Source organism: Lontra canadensis, unplaced genomic scaffold, assembly GCF_010015895.1.
Source record: "Lontra canadensis isolate GAN:19392208 unplaced genomic scaffold, GSC_riverotter_1.0 scaffold78, whole genome shotgun sequence".
In the NCBI taxonomy this organism is placed as follows: domain Eukaryota; kingdom Metazoa; phylum Chordata; class Mammalia; order Carnivora; family Mustelidae; genus Lontra; species Lontra canadensis.
Genome location: NW_022631072.1, coordinates 1,057,363 through 1,082,727, shown reverse-complemented (window position 1 = coordinate 1,082,727; position 25,365 = coordinate 1,057,363). Strand labels below are relative to the sequence as shown.

The 25,365-nt window shown below is 39.3% G+C and overlaps 1 protein-coding gene across 2 annotated transcripts; it reads left to right on the top strand.

The window, feature by feature from the left end:
• The first annotated feature begins 12,801 nt into the window (after positions 1-12,801).
• On the top strand, positions 12,802-24,745 carry DPY30 (dpy-30 histone methyltransferase complex regulatory subunit). 2 transcript variants are annotated; one of them, XM_032881840.1, is made up of 5 exons: positions 12,802-12,889; positions 13,131-13,202; positions 13,288-13,335; positions 20,848-20,990; positions 24,401-24,745. In XM_032881840.1, exons 2-5 carry the CDS (start codon positions 13,167-13,169, stop codon positions 24,471-24,473), a joined length of 300 nt encoding a protein of 99 aa, XP_032737731.1. In that variant the 5' UTR covers positions 12,802-12,889; positions 13,131-13,166; the 3' UTR covers positions 24,474-24,745. The 2 variants fall into 2 exon arrangements, with proteins under 2 accessions (XP_032737731.1, XP_032737733.1); XM_032881842.1 differs by having other exon boundaries at positions 12,828-13,030.
• Positions 24,746-25,365: the final 620 nt, after the last annotated feature.

The following is a 25,365-nucleotide window of genomic DNA, read 5'->3' as shown; positions in this document are numbered from 1 at the left end:
AAACTGGAGTTTGGGATGGACACACTGGAATAGAAGGTACTAGGAACTGAGTGCTCTAAAAAGCTGGTCTGTCAGTTTGTCTCATTGAGATCCCCAGAGCTGCCAGTTTCCTGGACTGGTCACTTGATAGTGTAACCTATCCAATAAACTATTCAGTCTGTTTCTCTATTTCTCTGATTCTCTCTCCCTTTGCCCATCTATCTCCCTTTTCTCCTCTCTTCTCTTTTTCTTTTTACTTGGGTTAACCATAGTTGTTTCTTATTGCCTAAAAATAAGGAGTCCTAACTGATACAAAGTTCCCATTGTTTACAGAGTGAGATTTGCAAAAGCTTCATGCCAGCTTTCAAAAATTCTGGCCACAACTTTATTTAAATTTCCCCACCACTACTCCCCTACAAACATAAATTATTGCAAAAACGACCTGTCCCCTGTTCCCCTCCAGCTGCTCCCTACCCCTTTTCCTGCCTCTGTGTTTCTACCAATTTCTCATTCTCAAATGTCCTCTCTCACATCTGATTTTTTTTAAAGATTTCACTTATTTATTTGACAGACAGAGATCACAAGTAGGCAGAGAGTCAGGCAGAGAGAGAGGAAGAAGCAGGCTCTCCGCTGAGCAGAGACCCCGATGCAGGCTTGATCCCAGGACATTGGGATCACGACCTGAGCCGAAGGCAGAGGCCTTAACCCCCTGAGCCACCCAGGCGCCCCTATATCTGATTTTTTAAATAAATTTTTTATTTATTCATTTGAGAGAGCGCGCACAAGCAGGGGGGAGGTGCAGAGCAGAGGGAAAAGCAGACTCCCCGCTGAGCAGAGAGCCCGATATGGGACTTGATTCTAGTACCCTGGAATCATGACCCAAGCCTAAGGCAGACAACCAACTGAGACACCCAGGCACCATCTTTCACTTCTAATTAATTTCAATTCCTGACTTCTCTCTTTGGAAACACATAGTACTTTTTGTTGTTATGTGAAATCTGTAAGTATATCATGTAAACAAGATGTATATAACTTCTTTTTTTTTTTTTGAGATTTTATTTATTTATTTGACAGAGAGAGAGCACAAACAGAGGAAATGGCAGGCAGAGGGAGAGGAAGAAGCGGGCTCCCACTGTGCACAGAGCCCGATGCGGGACTCCATCCCAGGACCCTGGGACCATGACCTGAGCCCAGGTGCCCAAGATGTATATAACTTCTATGTGTCAAGAAAAACTAATGTAACCAGTTTCTTATACTTTTTGAGCCCCTCCCTAATCTCAATTTCATTTCTCCCTCCTTAGAGAAAGCCACTGTCCTGAATTTTGTATTTGTTTTTCCTTTGCCTTTCATTTTAGCTTTGCAATGTACATATGTATTTCTAAACAATATATTGTGTAGTTTTGCCTGGTTTTACCTTATACAAATGCAGCCATACCACATGTATTCTTAATTAGCTTTCTTCTGCTCAATAGTTAAGTATTTGCAATAACTCTGTTAATTTGTATAGCTATAGTACATTTATTTTCACTGCTATGTAGTATTCCACTATATAAATTTACAATTTATTTTACCATTCAACTGTTGATGGATATTTAGTTTGGTGCTACTTTTGTTTTTGTTTTTCCTTAAATAACTTTTTAACTTTAACACAGCTCAAAGTAGAGTAGCTCTGGAGTCAGACTGATTGCATTTAAAACCCTGCTCTACCACTTTCTGTGATCTTGGACTACTGAGTGACTCAGCTTTCACATCTATTACGTTATAATAGAGTAGTAGGCAGTGCCTGGAATGAAGTTGCTGCTTGACATTTGTTGATTGAAGAATGGTTCTCTCTCACATCTACACATATAGTATAATCCACTAAAATGAATTACTGTCAAGTTTCCAAACATTGTTTACTCTTCCTAGGACCACAGTTATCCTCAGGTCATTTTTCTTTCTCTTAGAATTTCTTCTCGGGGCACCTGGGTGGCTCAGTGGGTTAAGCCGCTGCCTTCGGCTCAGGTCATGATCTCAGGGTCCTGGGATCGAGTCCCGCATCGGGCTCTCTGCTCAGCAGGGAGCCTGCTTCCCTCTTTCTCTCTCTCTGCCTGCCTCTCCATCTACTTGTGATCTCTCTCTGTCAAATAAATAAATAAAATCTTTAAAAAAAAAAAAAGAATTTCTTCTCCTCCTACTTCCACTGTCAAAATCCTTCATGGCTTAACTGTATTGTTAACTTCTGATAAATCCTTCCCTCATCACCTCTTGCAGAAACAATCCTATCTTTTAATTCTTTTTTTTAAGATTTTATTTATTTATGTGACAGAGATTACAAGTAGGCAAAGAGGCAGGCAGAGAGAGAGGGAGAGGCAGGCTCTCCGTTGAGCAGCGAGCCCGATGCGGGGTTCAATCCCAGAAGCCTGGGATCATGACCTGAGCTGAAGGCAGAGGCTTTAACCCACTGAGCCTCCCAGGTGCCCCTATCTTTTAATTCTTATGACAATTTGGTTGTGTTACTCTGTGACTCTTTTAATATGTTGCCTGTGTGATAGTTATTTAAATACTTTATTTCTTCCTGATATAAATTATGAACTTATTTCAAGACAACTTATTTGAAGCCAAACTTTACACATTTTGGTTTACTTTCTGCACCTAGCTTGATGCGTTTCTTATGGTACTCAATATTAATAATTTGAAAGACAATTTAAACAGGTGATTGTTATAGATCTCTGTTGCCATGTAATAAAACATTCCAAAAATGTACTGGCCTAAGATTATAGCCATTATTTACTCATTATTTACTCATGATTCTGTGGGTGAGCAATTTGGGCTGGGTTTACCAGGCAGTTCTTCTATTGGCCTTGCCTATCGCTATTCACATAGATGTTAGTCATCTGATGGGTTGATTGAACCTGGGTGCCCTAGCTAACCTCCTTCACATGTCCAGATGGTGGTGGCGGCTGTTGGTTGGGGCACGTGTCTCCAGTAGGGTATTCCAGACTTCTTTACATAGCATCTGCCTTCCAAGAGAGCAGGAGTGGGAGCTGCAGGGTCTCTTGAAGCCTAAACTCCACATTTGCACATTATCATTTCTGCGGCATTCTGTCATCAAAGCAAATCACAAGGCCACCTCCAATGTAAGAGAAGGGAAAATAAATTCTATACTTGATTGAGGAGTGGCAAAGTCACATTACAAAGGGGCATATATACATATATATTTAGGGATGGAAGGAATTATTGTACCATCTCTGCAAGTAATCTCTCATAGTGATTATGTGTAGAATTTCCTTTTACCTTAAATCCAGATTTCAACTTAAATCTTAGATTGATTGCTCATCTAAGAAAGCATTTCCCAATGATCTTGCTGAATCATAAAAACCTACTTAGTTTTAATCATGAGGTAAATTAACACACTTAATTTTTTTAAAAGATTTTGTTTATTTATTTGACAGAGAGATAGAGAGCACAAGTAAGCAGAGTGGCAGGCTCTCTGCTGAGCAGGGAGCCCATGCAGGCTCGATTCCAGGACCCTGGGATCATGACCTGAGCCGAAGGCAGCTGCTTAATCAACAGAGCCACCTAGGTGCCCCAACACACTTAATTTTTTTAAAGATTTTTTTTATTTCTTTGGGAGAGAGAGAGAGAGAGCACAAGTAGTGGGAGAGGCAGAGGGAGAAGGAGGCTCCTCACTGTGGGGGCTCGATCCCAGGACCGTAGGTTCATGACCTCAGCCAAAAGCAGACCCTTAACCAACTGAGCCATCCAGGCTCCCCAACACACTTAATTTTAAGATTATTTACTACCAGCTAATATTTATTGAATTCATATTCTGGGCTAAGCAGGTTAACTTATACTGTCTTATTCAACCATCGCTATTCGAGTTAAGCATTATCGTCTCATTTTAATTTATTTTTCTTTAAAAATAAGGAACTTGAAGCTCTAACAGTTTGTTACGTAGCATCACATATTAGTAATGACACATACTACTCCAGAGAGTTAAGGTAATAATGTAGGCTTCCAAAGAAAAACATTTTTTACATAGTCTGTTTATATATTATTAATGATGAAATAAATGTATCGAAACTTCAGTCCCTAGAGCAGGAGTGATCATTCATTCCTTGGCATCCTAGTGTTGAGTCTCTGGCCTCTGGATTCCCACTTGCTAAGTCTCTGCTATTCCCTTGTGCTTAATATTGACCGTGCCAATATACCTCTGCCAATTTTTTTGTATAGTAAGAATATGGGAAAGAGAATCAGAAAGATAGGTTTGGTATTCTGGTTCTGCTAGTTATTAGCTGTAATATGCAACGAGTTTTTTTTTTTTTAAGATTTTATTTGTTTATTTGACAGAGATCACAAGCCAGCAGAGAGGCAGGTTGGTGGGGGGAGCAGGCTCCCTGCCGAGCAGAGAGCCCGATGTGGGGCTTGATCCCAGGACTCTGAGACCATGACCTGAGCCAAAGGCAGAGGCTTTAACCCACTGAGCCACCCAGGCGCCCCTGCAACAAGTTTTTTAATCAGTTAATTCCTCTGTAAAATGGGTGGACTAAGAATTAAATTTCAAAATGAAAGAATTCACTTAGAACCTCCAGCATAATATCTGAGATAGAAGAGTCCTCAATAAATTTAGTTTCTTTTATACCTCTAGTCTGTTCCAGAAATCAGACTTTCCTGGGATTTCAGTTTTGAGTCATCTCAATCCACATTTCCTGCCTCTTGGAATTACATCCCAGGCAAAGCCATTTTCTGAAGTGACCACTTCCTAAATCTGCCTCAAGAGAAATAGTGTCTGGCTGTGATCCTGGCCTTATAGTCGCCCTGGACTGAAGATCCTAACCTGTCATTTAACCCACAGCGTGATGGCCTCCCAATTTTCAGATGGTAAAAACTTGCAGGACACTTAATCTCAAAGGGAATCTGGTCCAGTTTCACTAGGACAAAAAGGAGGAGGTGAGGACTGTGCTAACTAATCCAGGACATTTGGTCACCTTATCACTTTAACCCATTAATTTATTTACCAAGTGACTATCACCAGACAGTTTTTTTTGGCTATTTTAGCCCGACTTCTCTTCTAAGGAATTCTTCAGACCTTTAGCTTGAGAGACGCTGGATTATTTGAAGTAGAGACCAACGATAGATATTAAGGACCTCTTTTCAATTAAAAGTAAAATAAAATGGCACACTTAGAGTCAAGAGATTACTGATTTTGAAAAAGGCAGAAAACAAGAGAGAAACAAAAGACAGGGTTGGAGGTAAAGAAGAAGTAGAGTAACAACTGGGGGGATTATTATCCTATAGTTGTGTTACTAAGCGAAAACATAATTGTGGGCAATTAATCACTTCTCTTTATTCAGTCCACATTGTCGTGCACATTATTCATTTATTTGTTCAACAAATAGGTATAAGCCACGGTCGGCATGCCGGGCAAGGAGTAAAATGACAAGATTATAGTAAAGAATAGAATCAGATTTATTGTCTGGTATAGGAGCTTAAAAACTCAAGCAGCAACCAGCAACAGTGGTGAGACATAGAATGTTTAGAAGTTTCAGGTGTGGCTGTGCAATTTAGAAGTATATGTGTGATACGAATGATGAAGATTATGAAAAATGGGAGGGTAGCACCCCCTTATTAAATGGGACATCCTGTTACTTAGCTCTAGCTGATTTTTGCCTTTCAAGAATGTGTGGCATACTGGTTTCAAGAGAAACCAGAATTCTGAATTTTTATGTGGAATCTATGGGTGAGGAGATATTGGCTTAAAATTTAAAAACAAACAAACCAAAACTGAGACACCAGTTTGAGATTCTCTCGTTTCCAGAGGATTTGTTCCTAGTGAAAGCGTGAGTGAGCTCATGGTTTTGAAACAGTAGTAGGTGTAAGAGTATAAATTGTCACCTAACCTGCTCAACTTGATTTTTAAAGCTTTGATGCTGTGGAGGCATAAGAAGAGGCAGTTAATACAGAATATGAAATGAATGCCCTAGAATAGCAGTCCAGATTCTCAGAGGCTGTATTCAGTCATCACTGTAAGTACTTGGTTATAGAAGTAGAGTGTTACATTTCTATGTTTATGGTGGGCAGGTCATGTTTACTCTAGCATACCTCAAAAGCAGGGTAATGAAAACTGGTAGCACCGGGTTTTGGGCACGTAAACGGAGTTGTCTGTTTTCAAGAGTGGTTTCTACCAACTGCAGTGATTTCAGAAAGCCTTCTTTATCCTGAGATCCTCCTCTCTACCTTGTCAGGTAAGCTCAAATCCTATATTCTGGTAAGGGTATCTACGTTTCTCCATTTACTCTCCTCTTTAGTGTTTCAGTCTGTATTATGGCCTCCTACTCCTTCCAGCTTTACTTAAATACTCGGTCTTTGTTAATACTGCTCCAAAGACCCCTACTTACATACATCTCAGCCTCATCTGAACTTCTTCAGAATTTATGCTCTGTGTCAGTCAACTTAACCTTTATTCAGTTACGATACTGTCATGTAAATGTATCACATATATATGTATATATATCTAATGTAAATGAACTAGAATACAAATATATGAGGGCAGGCATTGTAATTTATATTTACCTTAAATTCCCCAACGTTTAAGATCCCCAAGATCGCCTTCTTGGTGATTTGCTAGAAGGACTCATAGGACTGAGAATATAGTCATACTTACAGCTATGATTTATTACAGCAAAAGGATACAAAGCAAAAGCAAAATTAACAAAGGGAAAAGGCACATGGGGCAAAGTCTGGAGAAAACTAAGCTCCAGCTTCCCAGACTCTTCTCTCAGTAGCACACAAGTCACACTAAATTCCTCCAGCAATGAGTTCTGACATGTGTGTAATACTGTCTACCACAACTCTCATCACAAACTCAGTGCTTGGGTTTTTATTGGGGCTGATCATGTAGGCACCCTCTGACTAAGATATACCAAAATTCCAGACTTGTAGAAGGAAAGCAGGTGTTTAGAAGAAAATATTGGGTTTGCACAACCAGTTTAAGCTACTGTCGTCATTTAGGGAAACTTTTGTATTTGTGTAGTGGGCGGGTTATTATTCAAATTCCCAGATACCAACCAACCTTGCAAGCAGGCCTTTCTAAGCACAGCAGTCTCAGCCTGCTTTGTCGACTCTTTTCTGCACACCACCCACATAAATACTTGGGTGAAGGGAAGGATGAACTGGAAGATTTTTCTTTTAATACTATCATACAACTGATTAGACTCATTATTCTTAAATAATATTCTTCCCCAATACTGTATATGTTATGTATAACTACATATTTTCCAATTACAGAAAACTTATCTAAATATTTTTATCCTTTTTATTTTAATTAATTAATTTTTTAGAGGGATTGAGAGCATGTAAACGGGTTGGGGGGAGGGTAGAGGGAAGGGGAGAGAGAGAATCTTTTTTTTTTTTTAAAAGATTTTATTTATTTATTTGACAGACAGAGATCACAAGCAGGCAGAGAGGCAGGCAGAGAGAGAGAGGAAGGGAAGCAGGCTCCCTGCTGAGCAGAGAGCCAGATTCGGGGCTTGATCCCAGGACTCTGAGACCACGACCCGAGCCGAAGGCAGAGGCTTAACCCACTGAGCCACCCAGGTGCCCCGAGAGAGAGAATCTTAAGCAGGCTTAAGATACCCAGCACAAGCCCAACAAGGAAATCCACCCCTCTACCCTGAGATCATGACTTGAGCTGAAATCAAGAGCTGGATGTTTAACTGACTGAGTCATCCACGTGCCCCTACCCTTTTTATTTTTATTTTATTTATTTTTAAAGATTTTATTTATTTATTTGACAGAGAAATCACAAGCAGGCAGAGAGGCAGGCAGAGAGAGAGAGGAGGAAGCAGGCTCCCTGCTGAGCAGAGAGCCCGATGCGGGGCTCGATCCCAGGATTCTGAGATCATGACCTGAGCCGAAGGCAGCGGCTTAACCCACTCAGCCACCCAGGCACCCCTACCCTTTTTATTTTAAAGCAAATTCATGCTTTTGGGAAAAAAAAAAAAGTTCAAGAAATATACAAGTTTGGAAAAAGCAAAGACTTTCCCTCAACATTTTCCCTTTTAATATTTTGTTTTAGGGGCAACTGGGTGGCTCAGTGGGTTAAAGCCTCTGCCTTTGGCTCAGGTCATGATCCCAGGGTCCTGGGATCGAGCCCCACGTCGGGCTCTCTGCTCAGTGGGGAGCCTGCTTCCTCCTCTCTCTCTCTCCCTGCCTCTCTGCCTACTTGTGATCTGCCTGTCAAATAAATAAATAAAAATCTTTAAAGAAAAAAAATTTTGTTTATATCTCACCAGGCTTTTTGCTATGCACATACAAATATATATATGCAAAACCGGATTATACTATAGAGATTTTCCTGCAATATGCATTTTTTCACATAAAATTATGTAGCAAGTGCTTTCCATGCCAGTATCTATAGATCTTTTCAATTTTTTCCAGGGGTTACACAGTAGCCCATTGTATTGAGATATCATAATTTAACTTATTCCCAATCTTTTCCTGCTAAAAACTATGGTATGATAAGTATCCTTCTATTCACACATTTTTGTATTTCTATGGGATAAAGTCCTATAAGTAGAAATGCTTTGTCAAAGTGAATATTCTGTCTTAGTCTATCCCTTTTATGGTAAGCTGTATTAAACTCTTTACATAACCTGTAGCAGTACATTTTTTTTTTTTTTGAGAGAGAGAGAGAGAGAGTGGGGAAGGGCAGAGGGAGAGGGAGAGAGAATCCTAAGCCCCTTGAGTCATGAGATATGAGATATCCTTGAGCCATGAGATAATGACCTGAGCTGAAATCAATGGTTGGGACTTAACCGACTGAACCACCCAGGCACCCCAACAGTGATTATTTTTTGACTGACTATTCAGCATCCATTCCCTTTCTTTCCCTTTCTGACCCATTCTAAGGTTTTCTCTTGTAGAACCAATCCTCTCCCATTACCTAATGTTCATCCAATTCAGGTGGGATCAACTACTACCAGGTCACATCCTTGTCATTGTTCAGGAATGGGCAGTAATTCAAGACTGTGCTAGTCAGCACATGACATCCACCTTATCAATGAAAATACCTGATTCAAGATGGATATATCAAAGCAAAGTTCAGATTTTTGGTACATGGGTAGACCTAAGAGAAGTGATGCTTTCTGTCTTTGCATGTGAAAAAGAAAGCATGTTTTCCTTGAGTACTTCTAGCAATCATCTCTTCACCATGAGAAAGCAGCCTGAGAATGAAGCTGATAATACAGAAGATATGAAGGTGAGAAAATTGTAGAGAGACAGTATAAAAGCCACAACTAAACCTTCTTAGATACTCACTTTACTACTGGGATTTTCAGTTGTTACTCAAAAAGTCTTACTTGTTTAACAAACTGGAGTTGGGATTTGTTGCTGGAATCCCAAAGCATACTAACTGATACACTTGTCCTCTATTTAGGAATATTCCAGGAGCACAGTCTTTGGAATTAGGTGGAGCTGGGTTGAAATTTCAACTAGCCATGGGGTGCTTGGGAGGCTCAGTTGGTTAAGCACCTGCCTTTGGCTCAGGTCATGATCCCAGGGGCCTGCGATTGAGCCCCATGTCAGGCTCCCTGCTCAGTGGGGAACCTGCTTCTCCCTCTGCCTCTCCCCCTGCTTGTATCCCCTCTCTTGATGTCTCTCTCTGTCAAACAAATAAATAAAAACTTAAAAAAAAAAAAGCCCATTTGGCATGTTCTTTGTTATACTAACATTTCTGAGATGATGATGTGGTAAGGGTGCTTGGGCATGGGGTTTGGTAATGGAGACAGGGAAATATGGGTAAAGCAGTTGTTTTCTTATATCAGCCCCCAAAAGATACTTCCTTGGAAAATGATTAACCAAACCTGGAATATGTATTTCCAGGTCTTCCTCAGAGGCGGTTGGTGTCCCTCCCCACAGACCGTTCTCAGAGAGCCTGTTTACACTCAATAAATTCTATGTCTTCCTTTGCAAAGACATTTGTGTTTGTGTGTATTAATGTGTGCCGAATCATGTTCTTATTTGAGCATGTTCTCACAAATTAATTTAAAAAAAAAGAATAGGAACAAAAAAGGTAGAATATTATGATAATGAAGGAGTAGTTAGGTACAGACAAAGCAGAATGTCTCACATATTCATATAGCTTTGCACAAAGCAGTTTCATCTATTTTATCTAATTTGATCCTCTTCATGAAGAATTGTTATCCTCATCCACATGTGGGATTCTTCTTCTTACCCCATTCTTCTTTTTCTGAAGCCCAGAAGAGTTGAATTATTTGCTTACTTCCACATGGTAAAGAGTGAAGGAACCAGGTTCTAATACTCATCTAATCCCAAATCAAGTGTTTTCTTTTTTTTTTTTTTTTAACTATACATATTGTATTATTCCTAAATAGGTATTGTCTAATAGGTTAATGTTTTATAAATGGAATTTGCATCAAGTCTATAAAAAGGGGGTCAAGAACAGTAATTTTTCTTTATTATTCTAGATTCTAGAATTCTAGTTCTAGAATCTCTAAATTACCATCTACCTAAAACCCCAAGAAAGACAGAAGTCTGGAGTTGTGCTTGGGTGCAAGTCCTTGCCTTCCCTAAGAATTCACTTATTTTTAAAAAATATTTGTTGAATATAAGAAACAAATATGAAGATGAATATAATAAGATTTTTGCCTTTGCAGAACTAAAAAATCTAACTGTTTAACTGCAAACAATATATAAGGCAGAAAGAGATAAGTGCTGTAATAAAAAGACATAATAGAAGCAGATGAGAGGAGTCATAAACTAGGTTTAGTATGACAAGTCCATACAAGAGTTTTTCTCATTCTTTTAATTTATCCCTCTCTAGAGAATACACATTATTGCAAATTTCTGTCATAATCATTGATGCCAGGGCCCATTCTCTTTAGAATTTTTAACTTCATTTAAGAACTCAGCATTCTGCAGTATCTTCAATTAACTTTATACTTCCTATGATTTTCTTGCTAATCCATTTACATCATTTCTAGCTGTCATTTCCCCCCTCCCATCTCTCCTCTGTGATGGTTTGTTCTCTGAATTTTTCAATAAGTTGTAAATGTAAAAAATTTGGTGAAAATTTTTTGTAAACCACACTTATAAGTCTTTTCTAGATTGAGAGAAACCTGGTTGGTAGTTCATTATTCTGTGCTGCTCCCTTTAGTAATCATATATGCATGTATCTTATACACACACATACATACATAAACATATGTAGTCTTTAGTAGTGTCAGGGCAAATATCTGTATTTGTTTTTTTTTTTTTTTTAAATAAATTTATTTATTTATTTGACAGACAGAGATTACCAGTAGGCAGAGAGAGAGAGAGAGAGAGAGAGAGAGAGAGAGGAGGAAGCAGGCTCCCCGCTGAGCGGAGAGCCCGATGCGGGGCTCGATCCCAGGACTCTGGGATCACAACCTGAGCCGAAGGCAGAGGCTTTAACCCACTGAGCCACCCAGGCGCCCCTGTATTTGGTTTTGGCTGTGAATCAAATACATATATGTTGTAAACCTTATGATGTACTAGGCACTGTGTGAAGTACTAAGTTATATAAAATAAGGTCCCTATCTGGAAGAAGCTCTGTCTAGCTTCCCATTTTACTAAAACTGTCAGTACTTAGAAAATATATATAAGCAGCTCTCAATTACTTTCTGGAATTTTGAAATATTTGAGTGTCTACCATGTATTGGGAAACGTACACATAACTATTCTCTTAACTTTCCCCAACTATTCTCTAAACGTCTTTGCTGTTATTTCCCACTCCTGAAAAGCATTTAATCTTACTTTGAGATAATTTCTATAGCTTGTACATATGCATCTACATCTTTGCATAAATAAGTTCTACATGAAAAATCCTCAAGCACCATATGGTAACTGTCACCAATTACAATACTAATCAAGTATCCGTTATAAAATTAAACTTTAAAAACATACCCCAAAGTCTAGTTCCTAAACAAATTTATTTTAGATTTTTATCTGCTCAGTTTTTGCAGAGTTGCAAAATGTATTCTAACGTTTTCAAAACTTAACATTATAATCACAAATGTTTTTGTATTTCTAGAGTCATGACTTTTAATAGCTTACATTCCCTTATACTGATATGACATATTTAGTCTCCGAACATTTAATATTAGATTTTCAAATTTTCGTATTACCAAGTGCTACTACAAATGGGATTGTTGAATTAAAGGTAGGAACGTTCATGAGTGTATCGCTTGTATTTACATTAAAATAAATGGAATTTATTGTAATTAAAACAATCCTCTTTGCTATTTACGAATGTAGGAGGCAAATCATCCTTTGTGTTTTTTACAAATACAATAGCATCAACAGTATCACACTTTGGAAAGCCAGTTGCTTTTTGCTAACTTTGATACAAATGGAAGGTAGCATTAACACCGCATATTCACAGATTTAAGGACTTGATCAAAGCTTACCATGAAATCCCCAAATACTGCTTCTTCCCCCACCTCTTTAGAATAAAATACTGACATTCTTTCGTAGACTGCTTAGCTTAGGTCTGATTTTTTGGTAAGAATCACCCAGCGGATGCATGATTTCGCTTCCACGCTCAAGAGCTTCCGCGGGAGACCAGGCAGCACTAAGAGATGCGCGGGCCGAACCCCTGCGAGCTGCGGTGGTCACTGCGTCTGCAGCTGGGGTGTTGCTCGCCTGGGGTAGGCAGGTTAAAGAATTAGCCTCCCACAACCTCTGGGGTCAGATTTTTGCCACTCTGTCGACCACACAGGGAAAAGCCGACTCAGCACAGTACCCAATCCTTCCCCGCCCAGACACGCCGGGGAGTTCTGCGCAGGCGCGGCAGTTGTGCGACATCCGTCACTTACGGCTGAAGCGGTTTGTGCTGGGAGTTGGTGGAGCGGTGCAGCGCTCTTAAGAACCGGCGGCTTGGGCGCGGGTAATCAGCTCCCTTCCCCCCACCTTTTCCACCTCTTCTAGGTTCTTGGGACAGCTGCGGAGCTTCCGGACCTGATGCGGGCGCCCTGTGTTGGACTGTCCCAGCTTGCTCCTCTACTGCTCCGGGTGCTCCCGCGCCCAGGTGGGGGTGAGGGGCGGGGTCGGGGGCTGGGCTGGACTCCATCCTGGCATCTTCGTGTTGAAATCTCCCGGGTAACTCACGGTTCTTCTTGTTTTCCAAGACTGGTTTCCGGGGATTGTGACTTGCAGGGTCCGCCATGGAGCCAGAGCAGATGCTGGAGGGACAGACGCAGGTACCAGGAGGCCCTGGCTTCAGGGTGGCGGTGTGTAGCGTGAAGGGGTGGCTCACGTCTTAGTGACCTGTGTTTTGTTTTCTAGGTTGCAGAAAACCCTCACTCTGAGTACGGTCTCACAGACAATGTCGAGGTAATTCGCCCGGGTCTTATGCCGTATCTGAATGTCTCTTATGAGCTGGAGAAAACTTGGGATCCATTTTTACTAGGTTGCTTTGCACAAGGGAAAACTTTATCAGCATGAACTAAATAGTATCAAATTATGGGTAGCCTGTTTTATTAGCGGTGCTAATACTTCGTGGTAAACGGACGTTCAAATTAGTTTTGAGTCAAGAGGTTGAACTTTTGAAAATGATATAAAGAAACGAACATGCGTTACTAATGGCACAATCGTTTTCCATGGTGGGTATTAATGAATCTGTTGGAATATGCTTTGGAAAAACTGCACATTAAAATTGCACCCATTGTCTTTGTAGTAGAATAGTGTGCTGGTGGAGAAACATTTAATAAATGGTGATTTCTTTGCGTTCAGCAATAGATGCCATTGGAAGGTATAACACACGTAATAGACATTGTTTTTGCCTTACGTAGTTAAGTCTGAACTCAAAGAATTCATGTGAAAAACATAAAAAGGAGGTATATTTTCTTAGAGCTCTTTCATATACGTACCAGGAGGTTGTTGTTTAAAAGTAGAAATTGTTTGTAAATGAATGAATAAATGCTGGGACAAGGGAATTAGCCAAAGCTGGGTAGAATTGGTTAGGAAAATAGGTTTCCAGGGGATATGTGTGTTTTACGGGGGGGGGGCAGGGGAGAAGACATTGCCAGTGATTAAGTTTGGGTAAATGTGGGCAGGAGTATTACTAAGCAGAGTAATAATAGTAACAGCTGCTAACATTACTTTTACTGTGTGCCAGGCACACTGCTAAGTAATTTTTATGTATTTTCAGTCCTGTAAAGCTCAGAGAAGTTGAGTAACTTGTGTAAGGTCACCACGAAGTAAGTGGAGGGCTGTGTGTTAAACCCAGGGAGGTTGACATTTTTGAGGTACAGTTAAATTGTGTTGATGATCTTGAGTTCCTTGGCATGTGGAATGACCACTCTGTGCCTTATGAAATTGCTAGGAATGTTTTTCCATTTGATATCAGTATTAAGAAGAGAACTTCTTTTCATAATGTAATCTTTAATTGAACCTGGTGAAGATCCTCTACACCACTTTGTGTTCTGTTCATTTAAGAAACTTCTTTATAGACATCCGCAGTCTTTTTTAAAAACTTTTTATTATTTTTTATTTTTTAAAGATTTTATTTATTTGACAGAGAGACAGTGAGAGGGGGAACACAAGCAAGGGGAGTGGGAGAGGGAGAAGCAGGCTTCCCACCCAGCGGGGATCCTGACTTGGGGCTCCATCCTAGGACCCTGGGATCATGACCTGAGCTGAAGGCAGATGCTTAACAACTGAGCCATCCAGGTGCCCCATCAGCAGTCTTTTCTTGATGGTACTTGTATATGAAGGCAGAGTCATGATACATTAGAGCAGTGATTCCGAGAGTCTTTCTCTCAGGTCCTCAGACCAATTTCCCTGGTGGTAAAGTGAGAAAAAAGGTGAGAGCAAGGGAGTGTTTGATAATGATACATTGTTTGGTGATCAGTCTTCTGCTTCTGTAATTTTGAAGTGCCCATTCTTTATGAATAAATAAATAAGAGTTTATTTATTTGTAAGTTTTTACTTGGCAAAATAGAGTAAACATTCCTATGTTAGTCCCTTTGTTCATTGTGTAATCTTTAATTTGTTGTGGTATTTGAAAGTCTGGAAACCGCTAGTGTATAGCTGCTGCTACTTTTTCTCTTAGTCTGTTTTATATCCTTTATTGGCTTCTATGTTATAATTTCTTTTTAGGTGCTTGCTTTACGGTTTATAGCATGCAAGTCTAACTTCACAATTTACCTTCAAGTGGTATTATTTCATTTTGTGTATAGTACAAAAACCTTACAAAAAGGGTGCCTGGGTGGCCCAGTTGAGTGTTGGACTCTTGGTTTCAGCTTAAGTCATGATTTCTTGAGTTGGGGGATCCAGCCCCCAGTCAGCCTCCTAGCTCAGCAGGAGCTTGAAAGATTCTCTTTCTCGGCCCTTCCTCCTGCTTGTTCTCTCTCTCTCTTAAATAAATAAATAAATCTTAAAAAAAAAAAAAAAAAAAAAAAAAAAAAGAACAAACCAAAACCTTACAACAGTATTCTCCCATTTTTCTCTCAACTGGCCTTTGTACTGCTGTTACATATTTTACTTCCATTTATGTTATAAATCCTGTAATTAACCTTTTAAAGAAAAATAAAAAGTTAATTATCTTAAAAGAGATTTAAACAGTAAGAGAAAGGAATATTTCGCAGCTACCCACATATGTACCATTTACCATATTTGCCATCTTGACTCTTCGAGATCACAAGTAGGCAGAGAGGCAGGCAGAGAGAGAGGAGGAAGCAGGCTCCCAGCTGAGGGAGCTGAGGGGAGCCTGATGCGGGGCTCGATTCTAGGACCCTGATATCATGACCCGAGCTGAAGGCAGAGGGTTAACCTACTGAGCCACCCAGGTGCCCCTCTTCCTTTTTTTTTTTTTTTAAATTAAGATTTTATTTATTTGAGACAATGGAAGAGCATGCTCAAGCAGGGGGAGGGAGAGGGAGAGGGAGAAGGAGGCTCTCTGCTGAGAGGGAGCTGAATGTGGGGCTCGATCCTGGGAACCCAGGATCATGACCTCAGCCAAAGGCAGACGCTTAACTGACTGAGCTACCCAAGTGCCCCTTGACTCTTCATTCTTCTGTGTAGATCAGATTTCCTTCTGCCTTAAGGGCTGCTTTTAACATTTCTTGTAGTGTAGGTCTGCTGGTCTGCTGGTAAGGAATTCTTCAAACTTCTGAATGTCTGAAAAATCATTATTTCGTCCTTTTTTTTGGTCTTTATTGCTGAGATATTTTTGCTAGGTATAGATTTGCTCCACTGTCGTTTCGGCTGACATTGTTTCTGACGGGATATCTGCAATCACTCCTTTCTTTGCTCCTACATACTTAAAAGTGTATTCTTTTGGTGCTTTTATGATTTTATTATGGGTTTTAAATTATTCGATTATGATATGTCTTTGTGTAGTTTTTAAACAAAAATATGCGTGTTGTGCTTAGGAGTTGGTGAGTTTCTTGGATCTGTGGCTTTAGAGTTTTCATGAAATTTGGAAAAATTTCAGCCATTATTTCTTCAAAAGTACTCTGTAAGCTTGATTTACTTATGTTTTCCTCTCCCTTCATGAAGGTGTGGAAGATGTTATAATAACTGGTTAATAGCACTGCCTGTTCTATCAGTATCATTTCTGGGTCTATTTCTGTGGGTTGAATTTTTCCCTCATTATGGGTAATATATCCTGCTTCTTTGCCTGTATGGTGATTTCTTATTGGAGGCTGGGCATTTTGCATTTTACCTTGTTAGGTACTGGTTATTTTTATTTTTGTAATCCTTCAAACTTAAAAGTTTTTTTTTTGTTGTTTGTTTTTGTTTTTTAATTTGAGAGAGAAAGTGAAAGCAGGAGAATGGGGAGGGTCAGAGGGAGAAGCACACTTTCCACCCAACAGGGAGCCTGACATGGGACACGATCCTGGGACTCCAGGATCATGACCTGAGCCGTAAGGCAAGTCGCTCACCTGGCTGAGCCACCCAGGCACCCTCCTTCAGACATTTTTGAGCTTTGTCCTAGGACACACTTAAGTTACTGAGGGACAGTTTGATTCTTTTGAGGTTTGCTTTAAGCTTTGTTAGGTAGAACAAGACCAACCTTTAATTTAGGCCTAATATCCTCCTCTTTCATTTCCCCCAGTGTTCCATGTATTACAGTTTTCCAATTTTGGGTCACAGGAACATGAACTATTCCTGGCCTTGGATGAGCTGTAGGGATTATGTCTCCCGCTCATTCTAGGTGTTTTTTCCCTTGGCCTTGCGTAGTTTACTGTTATGCATACCCTGATAAGTATTCACTTGAAGACTGCTAGGCAATCTCTTTAGTCTCTTTCTGCACATCTCTCTCCTCTCCATGCACTTTGCAATACTTTGTCCTAAAAATTCTAGTTGTCTTGATCCCCCTAAGTTTCAAGTCTGGCTTCTCAGCTCAGGGAGACTTCTGGGCTCTGCTTTGGTTCTATAAGTTTTCTTTGCATCCTATCAGTTTTCTAGGCAGGAAGCATCCTATAAGTTTTTGAGGCAAGAAGCAGTAAGCTGGGACAATCCTGGGGCTCCCCTTATTTTTTTCCCATTTTTGTGATTATTGCTGTATACCGTTAACACCTTTTACCTTTTGGGGGGGTGGTAATTTGGATAAATATTTATTTAGATTAATTCAGGATTTGGGCTCCACTAAAATTAATCATGGCAGTTGGCACATAGTAGATATTAAATATTTGAAAAAATGAGTGGATTTGGTCAAGAGGTTTATTATAAAATCTATAGGAATTGTTCAGGTGTTGCTGTTTCTTTTTTTTTTTTCTTTTTTTTTTTTTAAAGATTTTATTTATTTATTTGACAGAGAGAGATCACAAGTAGACAGAGAGGCAGGCAGAGAGAGAGAGAGGGAAGCAGGCCCCCTGCTGAGCAGAGATCCCGATGTGGGACTCGATCCCGGGACCCTGAGATCATGACCTGAGCCGAAGGCAGCGGCTTAACCCACTGAGCCACCCAGGCGCCCCAGGTGTTGCTGTTTCTTATTGAAGGCATTGGAATGCCATGTAAATGGTTAGTTTTTGTTGTATATGAGTATTATCTTTAAGATTTACCAAGGAACAATAAATTTCTTAATCCATGAGCAAATAAATAACTGTTTTACCATCAGTTAGGTATAGAACATTATTGTCTCAAACATTATAAATCTCACAATAGATGGAAAATGAGCAAAATTAGAATAGTTGGTAGACATAGTTTTGGGAACTATCTTTGGAAACCATGGTCTATATATATATTTTGGGTATATGATTAAAGTTGTTTTTTTTTTGTTTTTTACAAAATAAAATTGTCTAAAAAACTAAATCTAGAAAATGTTTTCTTTTTTGTTGTTGTTGACTCATTTATATCCAGTTTGAGTATGATTGAAGTTAAAGTTCAGTTTTTTTTAAATGATTTTATTGTTTTTTTTTTTTTTAAAGATTTTTTTTAAATTTATTTGTCAGGGACAGAGGGAGAGAGTGAGCGAGCACAGGCAGACAGAGAGGCAGGCAGAGGCAGAGAGAGAAGCAGGTTCCCTGCCAAGCAAGGAGCCCGATGTGGGACTCGATCCCATGGGATCATGACCTGAGCTGAAGGCAGCCGCTTAACCAACTGAGCCACCCAGGCGTCCCAATGATTTTATTGTTAACTAATCTCTATACCCAATATGGAGCTCGAGCCCACACCCTGAGATCAAGATTGCACGCTCTACCAACTGAGCCAGGTGCCCCAAAAGTTCATTTATTTTATTTTTTAAAATTTATTCATTTGAGAGAGAGAGAGAGTGAGTGAGCACAAGCTAGGGGAAGGTCAGAGAGAGAGGGAGAAGTAGGCTTCCTGCTGAGGGTGGGAGTCTGATGTGAGGCTCCATCCCAGGACCCTAAGACCATGACCTGAGTCGAAGGCAGACGCTTAGCTGACTGAGCCTCTCAGGTGCCCCCAGAAGTTCATTTAAATGAAAATGTTCTTAATAATGTTTTGCCTTTTATTTATTATTTTTTAAAGATTTTATTTATTTATTTGACAGACAGAAATCACAAGTAGGCAGAGAGGCAGGAAGAGGCAGGCAGAGAGAGAGGGGGAAGCAGGCTCCCTGCGGAGCAGAGAGCCTGATGCGGGGCTCCATCCCAGGACCCTGGGATCATGACCTGAGCCGAAGGCAGAAGCTTTAATCCACCGAGCCACCCAGGTGCCCCAACGTTTTGCCTTTTAGATAGGCTCTTATTTCTAAGTTTCTAAAATGGTCAATTTGTAAAAGAATGTGAAGTTTTTCAATAAAGCAATTTTTGATGTTTTGGGTGTCAGATGAATCTATGTCAAAGACCTAAAATTTGGGGATTCTTTAGGAGTAGAAATTATAAGTTGTTTCTTAAACATCATTTAAATATCACATTAATGATCTTTTCCAGATTAGTAATTTCCCCTATTTTTTGGCTATCGTTTACTTAATATTTTTCTTGATTCTGTTCACTTTTATTTATTCTATTTATTTTTTAAAAAGATTTTATTTGGGGTGCCTGGGTGGCTCAGTGGGTTAAAGCCTCTGCTTTCGGCTCGGATCATGATCCCAGGGCCCTGGGATCAAGCCCCGCATCGGGCTCTCTGTGCTGCAGGGAGCCTGCTTCCCTTCCTCTCTCTCTGCCTGCCTTTCTGCCTACTTGTGATATCTGTCAAGTGAATAAATAAAATCTTAAAAAAAAATTATTTATTTATTTGACAGAGAGAGAGAGAGATCACAAGTAGGCAGAAAGGGGGATCTAGGCTCTCCACTGAGCAGAGATTTTATTTATTTATTTGACAGACAGAGACCACCAGTAGGCAGAGAGGCAGGCAGAGAGAGAGGGGGAAGCAGGCTCCCTGCTGAGCAGAGAGCCCAATGCTGGGCTCGATCCCAGGACCCTGAGATCATGACCTGAGCTGAAGGCAGAAGCTTAACCCACTGAGCCACCCAAGTGCCCCAATTCTGTTCACTTTTCAAAATCACGAAGGTTGGGGCGCCTGGGTGGCTCAGTGGGTTAAAGCTCTGTCTTCGGCTCAGTCATGATCTCGGGACCTGGGATTGAGCCCAGCATTGGGGGGGGGGGTCTCTGCTCAGCAGGGAGCCTGCTTCACCCTCTCTTTCTGCCTGCCTCTCTGCCTACTGGTGGTCTCTATCTGTCAAATAAATAAATAAAATCTTTAAAAAAAAATCACGAAGGCATTTCTTTAAAAAAAGAAACAAATGGAAAAACATTCTCATTTTGATAGAGGATAACCATAAAAATGAAAACTGAATACAAAATGGTGGTAATAAATTTTATGTATATTCTATTGCCATTGGAAAGCTCTGCCTGCTCTCTGGGTTAAGAGAGTTTAGCAAATGTTACAGAAGTGTTACAGACCTATCAATGCCAAAGTGAGTCTTTGTCCTTGATACTGTCAGTAATGAAAGAATTGAAACAGGTCTAGCTTTCTCAGTGATTCAGTGCTACTTAGTGTCCTGTCCCGATTTTTTTGAAGCAAGAAGGTATTCTTATGGAAACAAAACAAAAAACGCACTTGTATTTACTCCTAAACAGGCAGAAGGAAAAGGGAGGAGGAGTAGGATCTGGAGATACAGGAATGTGTGGCTTACTCAGTCCATAGCATGTGCAGTGCTTGATCTTAGGCTCCTGAGTTCAAGCCCCACATTGGGTATGGAGCCTACTTAATTTAAGTAAATAAAAGAATGAGATACTGTGTTGCCTTCAAAGAGGAAAAGTTTAAATGGAATTTAGAAACCGGTCTGATTTTGAGATTTGCTGTTCAGTATCAGCTTTCTAGTCATTGATTTGCCTTTTTTATTAGTGTCATATGTCCATTAATTTTTGTTTAGTACTCAGAATAATCTAGTTATTTGTAATATACATGCATGTTTTTTGAATTCACTAGAGGATAGTAGACAATGAGAAGATTAATGCAGAAAAGTCATCAAAACAGAAAGTGGATCTCCAGTCTTTGCCAACTCGTGCCTACCTGGATCAGACAGTTGTGCCTATTTTATTACAGGGACTTGCTGTGCTTGCGAAAGAAAGGTAAGATGATACTGTCTGCAAATGGAGTTACCAGAGAATGCTAAGTAAAGACTTCTCCAATTGAAATATCATTAGTTTAAAAAAAAGAGAAAAAAAGGAATATCATTAGTAGTGTTATTTTTAAAATAGAAGAAATTTATGGATGTTAGAATTAAAAATAAGTCAGCCATAATCTCATCAATTCAGACACTTTGATTTATCTCGACTAGTGTTGGATCATATGTCTATTTGTAAAGCTTTGGAATCATGGTATACATGTAATTATATGTGTTCTTTTTACTTAATATTAGAACTTAAAACTTTTTCCTTATCTCTACATAGCCATTGTGATGATATTATAACAATACTGCAATTAACTTAGCCATTTTCTCATTGTAGAACACATAGGTACAATTTGCTTTGTTAATGTAAATTAGCAGGCACTTTATATGTTTTAATGCTTCTTTTGCCTTTGTTTAATTTTTCTTTTAAGACTTTATTTATTTGAGAGCATGCTCACGAGAGCAAGAGGTGGGGGGAGGGACAGAAGTAGAGGGAGAAACAGGCTCCCCACTGAGTAGGACCCTGGGATTATGACCTGAACTGAAGGCAGACACATAACTGAGCCACCCAGGTACACCTGTTTAATTACTTTCTTTTTTTTTTTAAAGATTTTATTTATTTATTTGACAGAGACACAGTGAGAGAGGGAATACAAGCGGGGGAGTAGGAGAGGAAGAGCAGGCTTCCTGTTCCGCGCCCTTCCCCCACTGGTAGGGAGCCTGATGTGGGGCTCAGTCCCAGGGCCGGTGATCATGACCCAAGGGGGAGCGGAAGTTAGATGCTTAATGACTGAGCTACCCAGGCGCTCCTAATTACTTTCTTTCTTTCTTTTTTTTTTTTTTTTTTTAAGATTTTATTTATTTGACAGACAGAGATTACAAGTAGAGAGAGAGAGAGAGAGGGAGGGGGAAGCAGGCTCACTGCTGAGCAGAGAGCCCGATGCGGGGCTCGATCCCAGGACCCTGAGATCACGACCTGAGCCAAAGGCAGAGGCTTTTTTTTTTTTTTTTTTTTTTTTAAAAGATTTTATTTATTCATTTGACAGAGATAGAGATCACAAATAGGCAGAGAGGCAGGCAGAGAGAGAGGGAGAAGCAGGCTCTCCGCTGAGCAGAGAGCCCAACGCGGGGCTCGATCCCAGGACCCTGAGATCATGACCCGAGCCGAAGGCAGAGGCCTTAACCCACTGAGCCACCCAGGTGCCCCTCCTAATTACTTTCTTATGATAAATTTACAAGAGTTGATTTGCTAGTTTGAGGAACATGACTATTAAAGTGTTTGACACATAAAATCACTTTTCTGTCCAAAAGTTTGTCCTCAAATTTCTTCCACTATCATAACCTCAGCAGCATGAGTGTTATTATAAACTTGTCTTCCAAGCTATTTTGTTTATATTTCTTTGTTAGCAGCATCACAAGTTTTTTTCTGTACATGTTTTTTCCTTGTAATCCTACCTTAGTTCTTTTTGTATAAGCAAATCCAATAAGAAAAATGTTTTCATAAGTTGGTTATGTGTGTAAAAGAGGATTTATTTATGACTGCAGGATATGTCTTGGCTCTAATACTGTTAATTAAAATAGGGTATCTTTTATATATATTTTTATTCTTTATCTACAGAAGGTTGATACCGGGGGATTATAAATATTGCTTTAAATGCTAGAAGGAAAAATTTGAAGTTTTTAAGTAACATGCTATTGGTAAATACACTTTTTACGTAAGGAATTCTGGCAAAATTATTCATGAAATTAATTATAAATGTGTGAAAAATTGTTTATGTCTAGGTAGTTCAAAAGATGGTTTAAAATCTAAGGGAATGTTTTGAGATCATTGTAAATTAATCCTAAATATGCCTTTTCATAGTAGGATTTTAAATAGCTGATTCCCCCAACTTTTTGTCTTTTGATTTGTTTTCTTAGCAAGAATACTTTAAGGAAAAGTAATAATATGAAATATAACAAAATATGAGTTTTGTTAACATTTTTTCCTAGTTTTATTGAGAAATAATTAATATATATCCCTATATAAACCTAAGGCATATAGAATAGTGGTTTGATTTACATATATTATGAAATGATTCCACAGTGGATTTAGTTAATATCCACCACCTCAGATAGATGCAATAAAAAGGAAAAAAAAAAAAAAAAAGAAATTCTTGTGATGAGAACTGTTAGGTATTCCCCTTAACAACTTTGCTCTCTATCCCACAGCAGTGTTAGCTGTGCTCGTTGTGTCATACATCATAGCCCTGGTGTTTACTCATCTTGTAATTGGAAGTGTACCTTTGAGCACCTTCCTCCAATTCCCCATTCTCCCACCACTTAATTTCTTTTAAAGATTTTATTTATTTATTTGACAGAGAGAGTACAAGTAGGCAGAGCAGTAGGCAGAGGGTGAGAGAGAAGCAGACTTCTGTGGACCAGAGACCAGGACCCTGGAATCATGACTTGAGCCCAAGGCAGATGCTTAACTGCTTAACTGAGCCACCCAGATGCCCTTACCACTTCTTAATTTTAAAATAGGTTTAACTTCTCAGTTGCACTGTGTGGTAGTAGTATTAGAACTATTATTGATTTAAGTATTTGAAGTAAAATAGAGGTGACTTTGTTTCTTTTTTAAAAAGATTTTATTTACTTGTCAAGAGAGAGGTCACAAGCAGGGGGAGTGGCAGACAGAGGGAGACACAGGCTCCCTGCTGAGCAAGGAGCCCAATATGGGGCTTGATCCCAGGACCCCAGGATCATGACCTGGACTGAAACCAACCGAGCCACCCAGGCATCCTGAGAGGTGCCTTTTTAAAAAGAAACATACCAGTACTTTTTTATCCAAATGAGTATTGAATCCTTTGATTAGTTTTTGCGGGTCCATCCGCTTGTCTCAGTGATGCTATAGCCATTTTCCTATATTGTTTTTGTACTCTTATTGAAAGGTAATACCTGCAGGAAAAATTGTGCGTATCATAGGTGTACAGTTTGATGAGTTTTCAGAATCCAAATGTAGCCACATAACTTGGACTCAGATCAAGAAACTGTATACTATCAGGATCCCAGAATTCTCCTTTGTGACCCCTTTAAGTCATTATTCCCCCTGCGTAATTGTCATCCCATTGCCAAAAATTACATTTTTGAAACTCGTGTTTTAGAATTGTGATATAACCAGATTTAAGCCATAACAAAACTTTCAGTCTCTTTTCACTATGTTATTGACTGATTTGCTTGCGTATTTCATTCACCATATTTACCACAAATGGCCTTTGAAAGTAAAATGAAAATTAAGCTGAAAAAGATATGTTTTTGTTATGGAACAGTACATTTTAAATTAATATGCTGAGAATATAAATTTCTAAACTTTGGATTTCTTTTCCCTTACAGACCACCAAATCCCATTGAATTTCTAGCATCCTATCTTTTAAAAAACAAGGCACAGTTTGAAGATCGAAACTGACTTACTGGGAAGAACAGAAAATTTTGATTTCTACTGTAGATTTACATGATTAAGAGGCAGCTTTAATTGCCATGATTTTTCCCCCTTTTTGGAAGTATAAGAACCATCAGGACAACAGAACTTATTTCCGGAATTGCAGAAGAAAACATATATTCCTTATTTTGATTTAATCACATACTTATTTAATGAGTATATTCTGTGCAATTTTTTCTCCGATTGTCTTTAACTTTGTTTTTAAATGACCTTCAAAATAAACTGTTAAAACGTCACTATTTGAAAGTAGTTTTTGTTTTATATGAGAAATATACGGTTAATACAGTAATAATACGGTTCAGTTATTTTCATGAATTGCTTCTTTCTTGGGTCTTAGAATGCTGCAGAGTTTTACAACATGAATGTACACCAGAGTCAAGTTCAACCTAAAGAAAAAGCTCAGCCAGTTTTTCTCAGCGTTATCCTTGGACCTCTTGGAGGGTGGGATCTAGGCATCTTCAGTTTTTAACATCACAGGTGACTCTAATGCGCAGTCAAGTTGGAGTATTGCTATGAGCATTGTGGAGGTTGTGCAATATCCTTCATTGCTATAAACCTTTGTGGTAGTAATATAGTAATAGCTGTCTTTTATTACAATTTTGTGTATCGGCATAAGTACTATTTTACTTAAATTATCTTTAATATAGCAACTCTACAAAGCAGATATTGTTATTCCCATTTTGCAGATGAGGAAACATTTGGAGAGATTAAGTGACTTGCTCAAGACCACACTGCTGGTAAGTGCTTGAATGGCATTCAAACCCAGTTCTGCCAGTGTGTTGCTGATAGAGAGCCACGTGAGAAGTACTTGTGTTGAGTTCACATCATTGCTGCTTTTGGCAATAAAAAACACCAGCCA

Bases quoted from the DNA above. Each gene is read 5' to 3' on its own strand.
- DPY30 (XM_032881840.1), top strand. From the start codon at position 13,167: ATGGAGCCAGAGCAGATGCTGGAGGGACAGACGCAG. The intron at 13,203-13,287 runs GTACCAGGAGGC...TTTGTTTTCTAG, and splicing joins TGCTGGAGGGACAGACGCAG to GTTGCAGAAAACCCTCACTC. The intron at 20,991-24,400 runs GTAAGATGATAC...TTTCCCTTACAG, and splicing joins GCTGTGCTTGCGAAAGAAAG to ACCACCAAATCCCATTGAAT.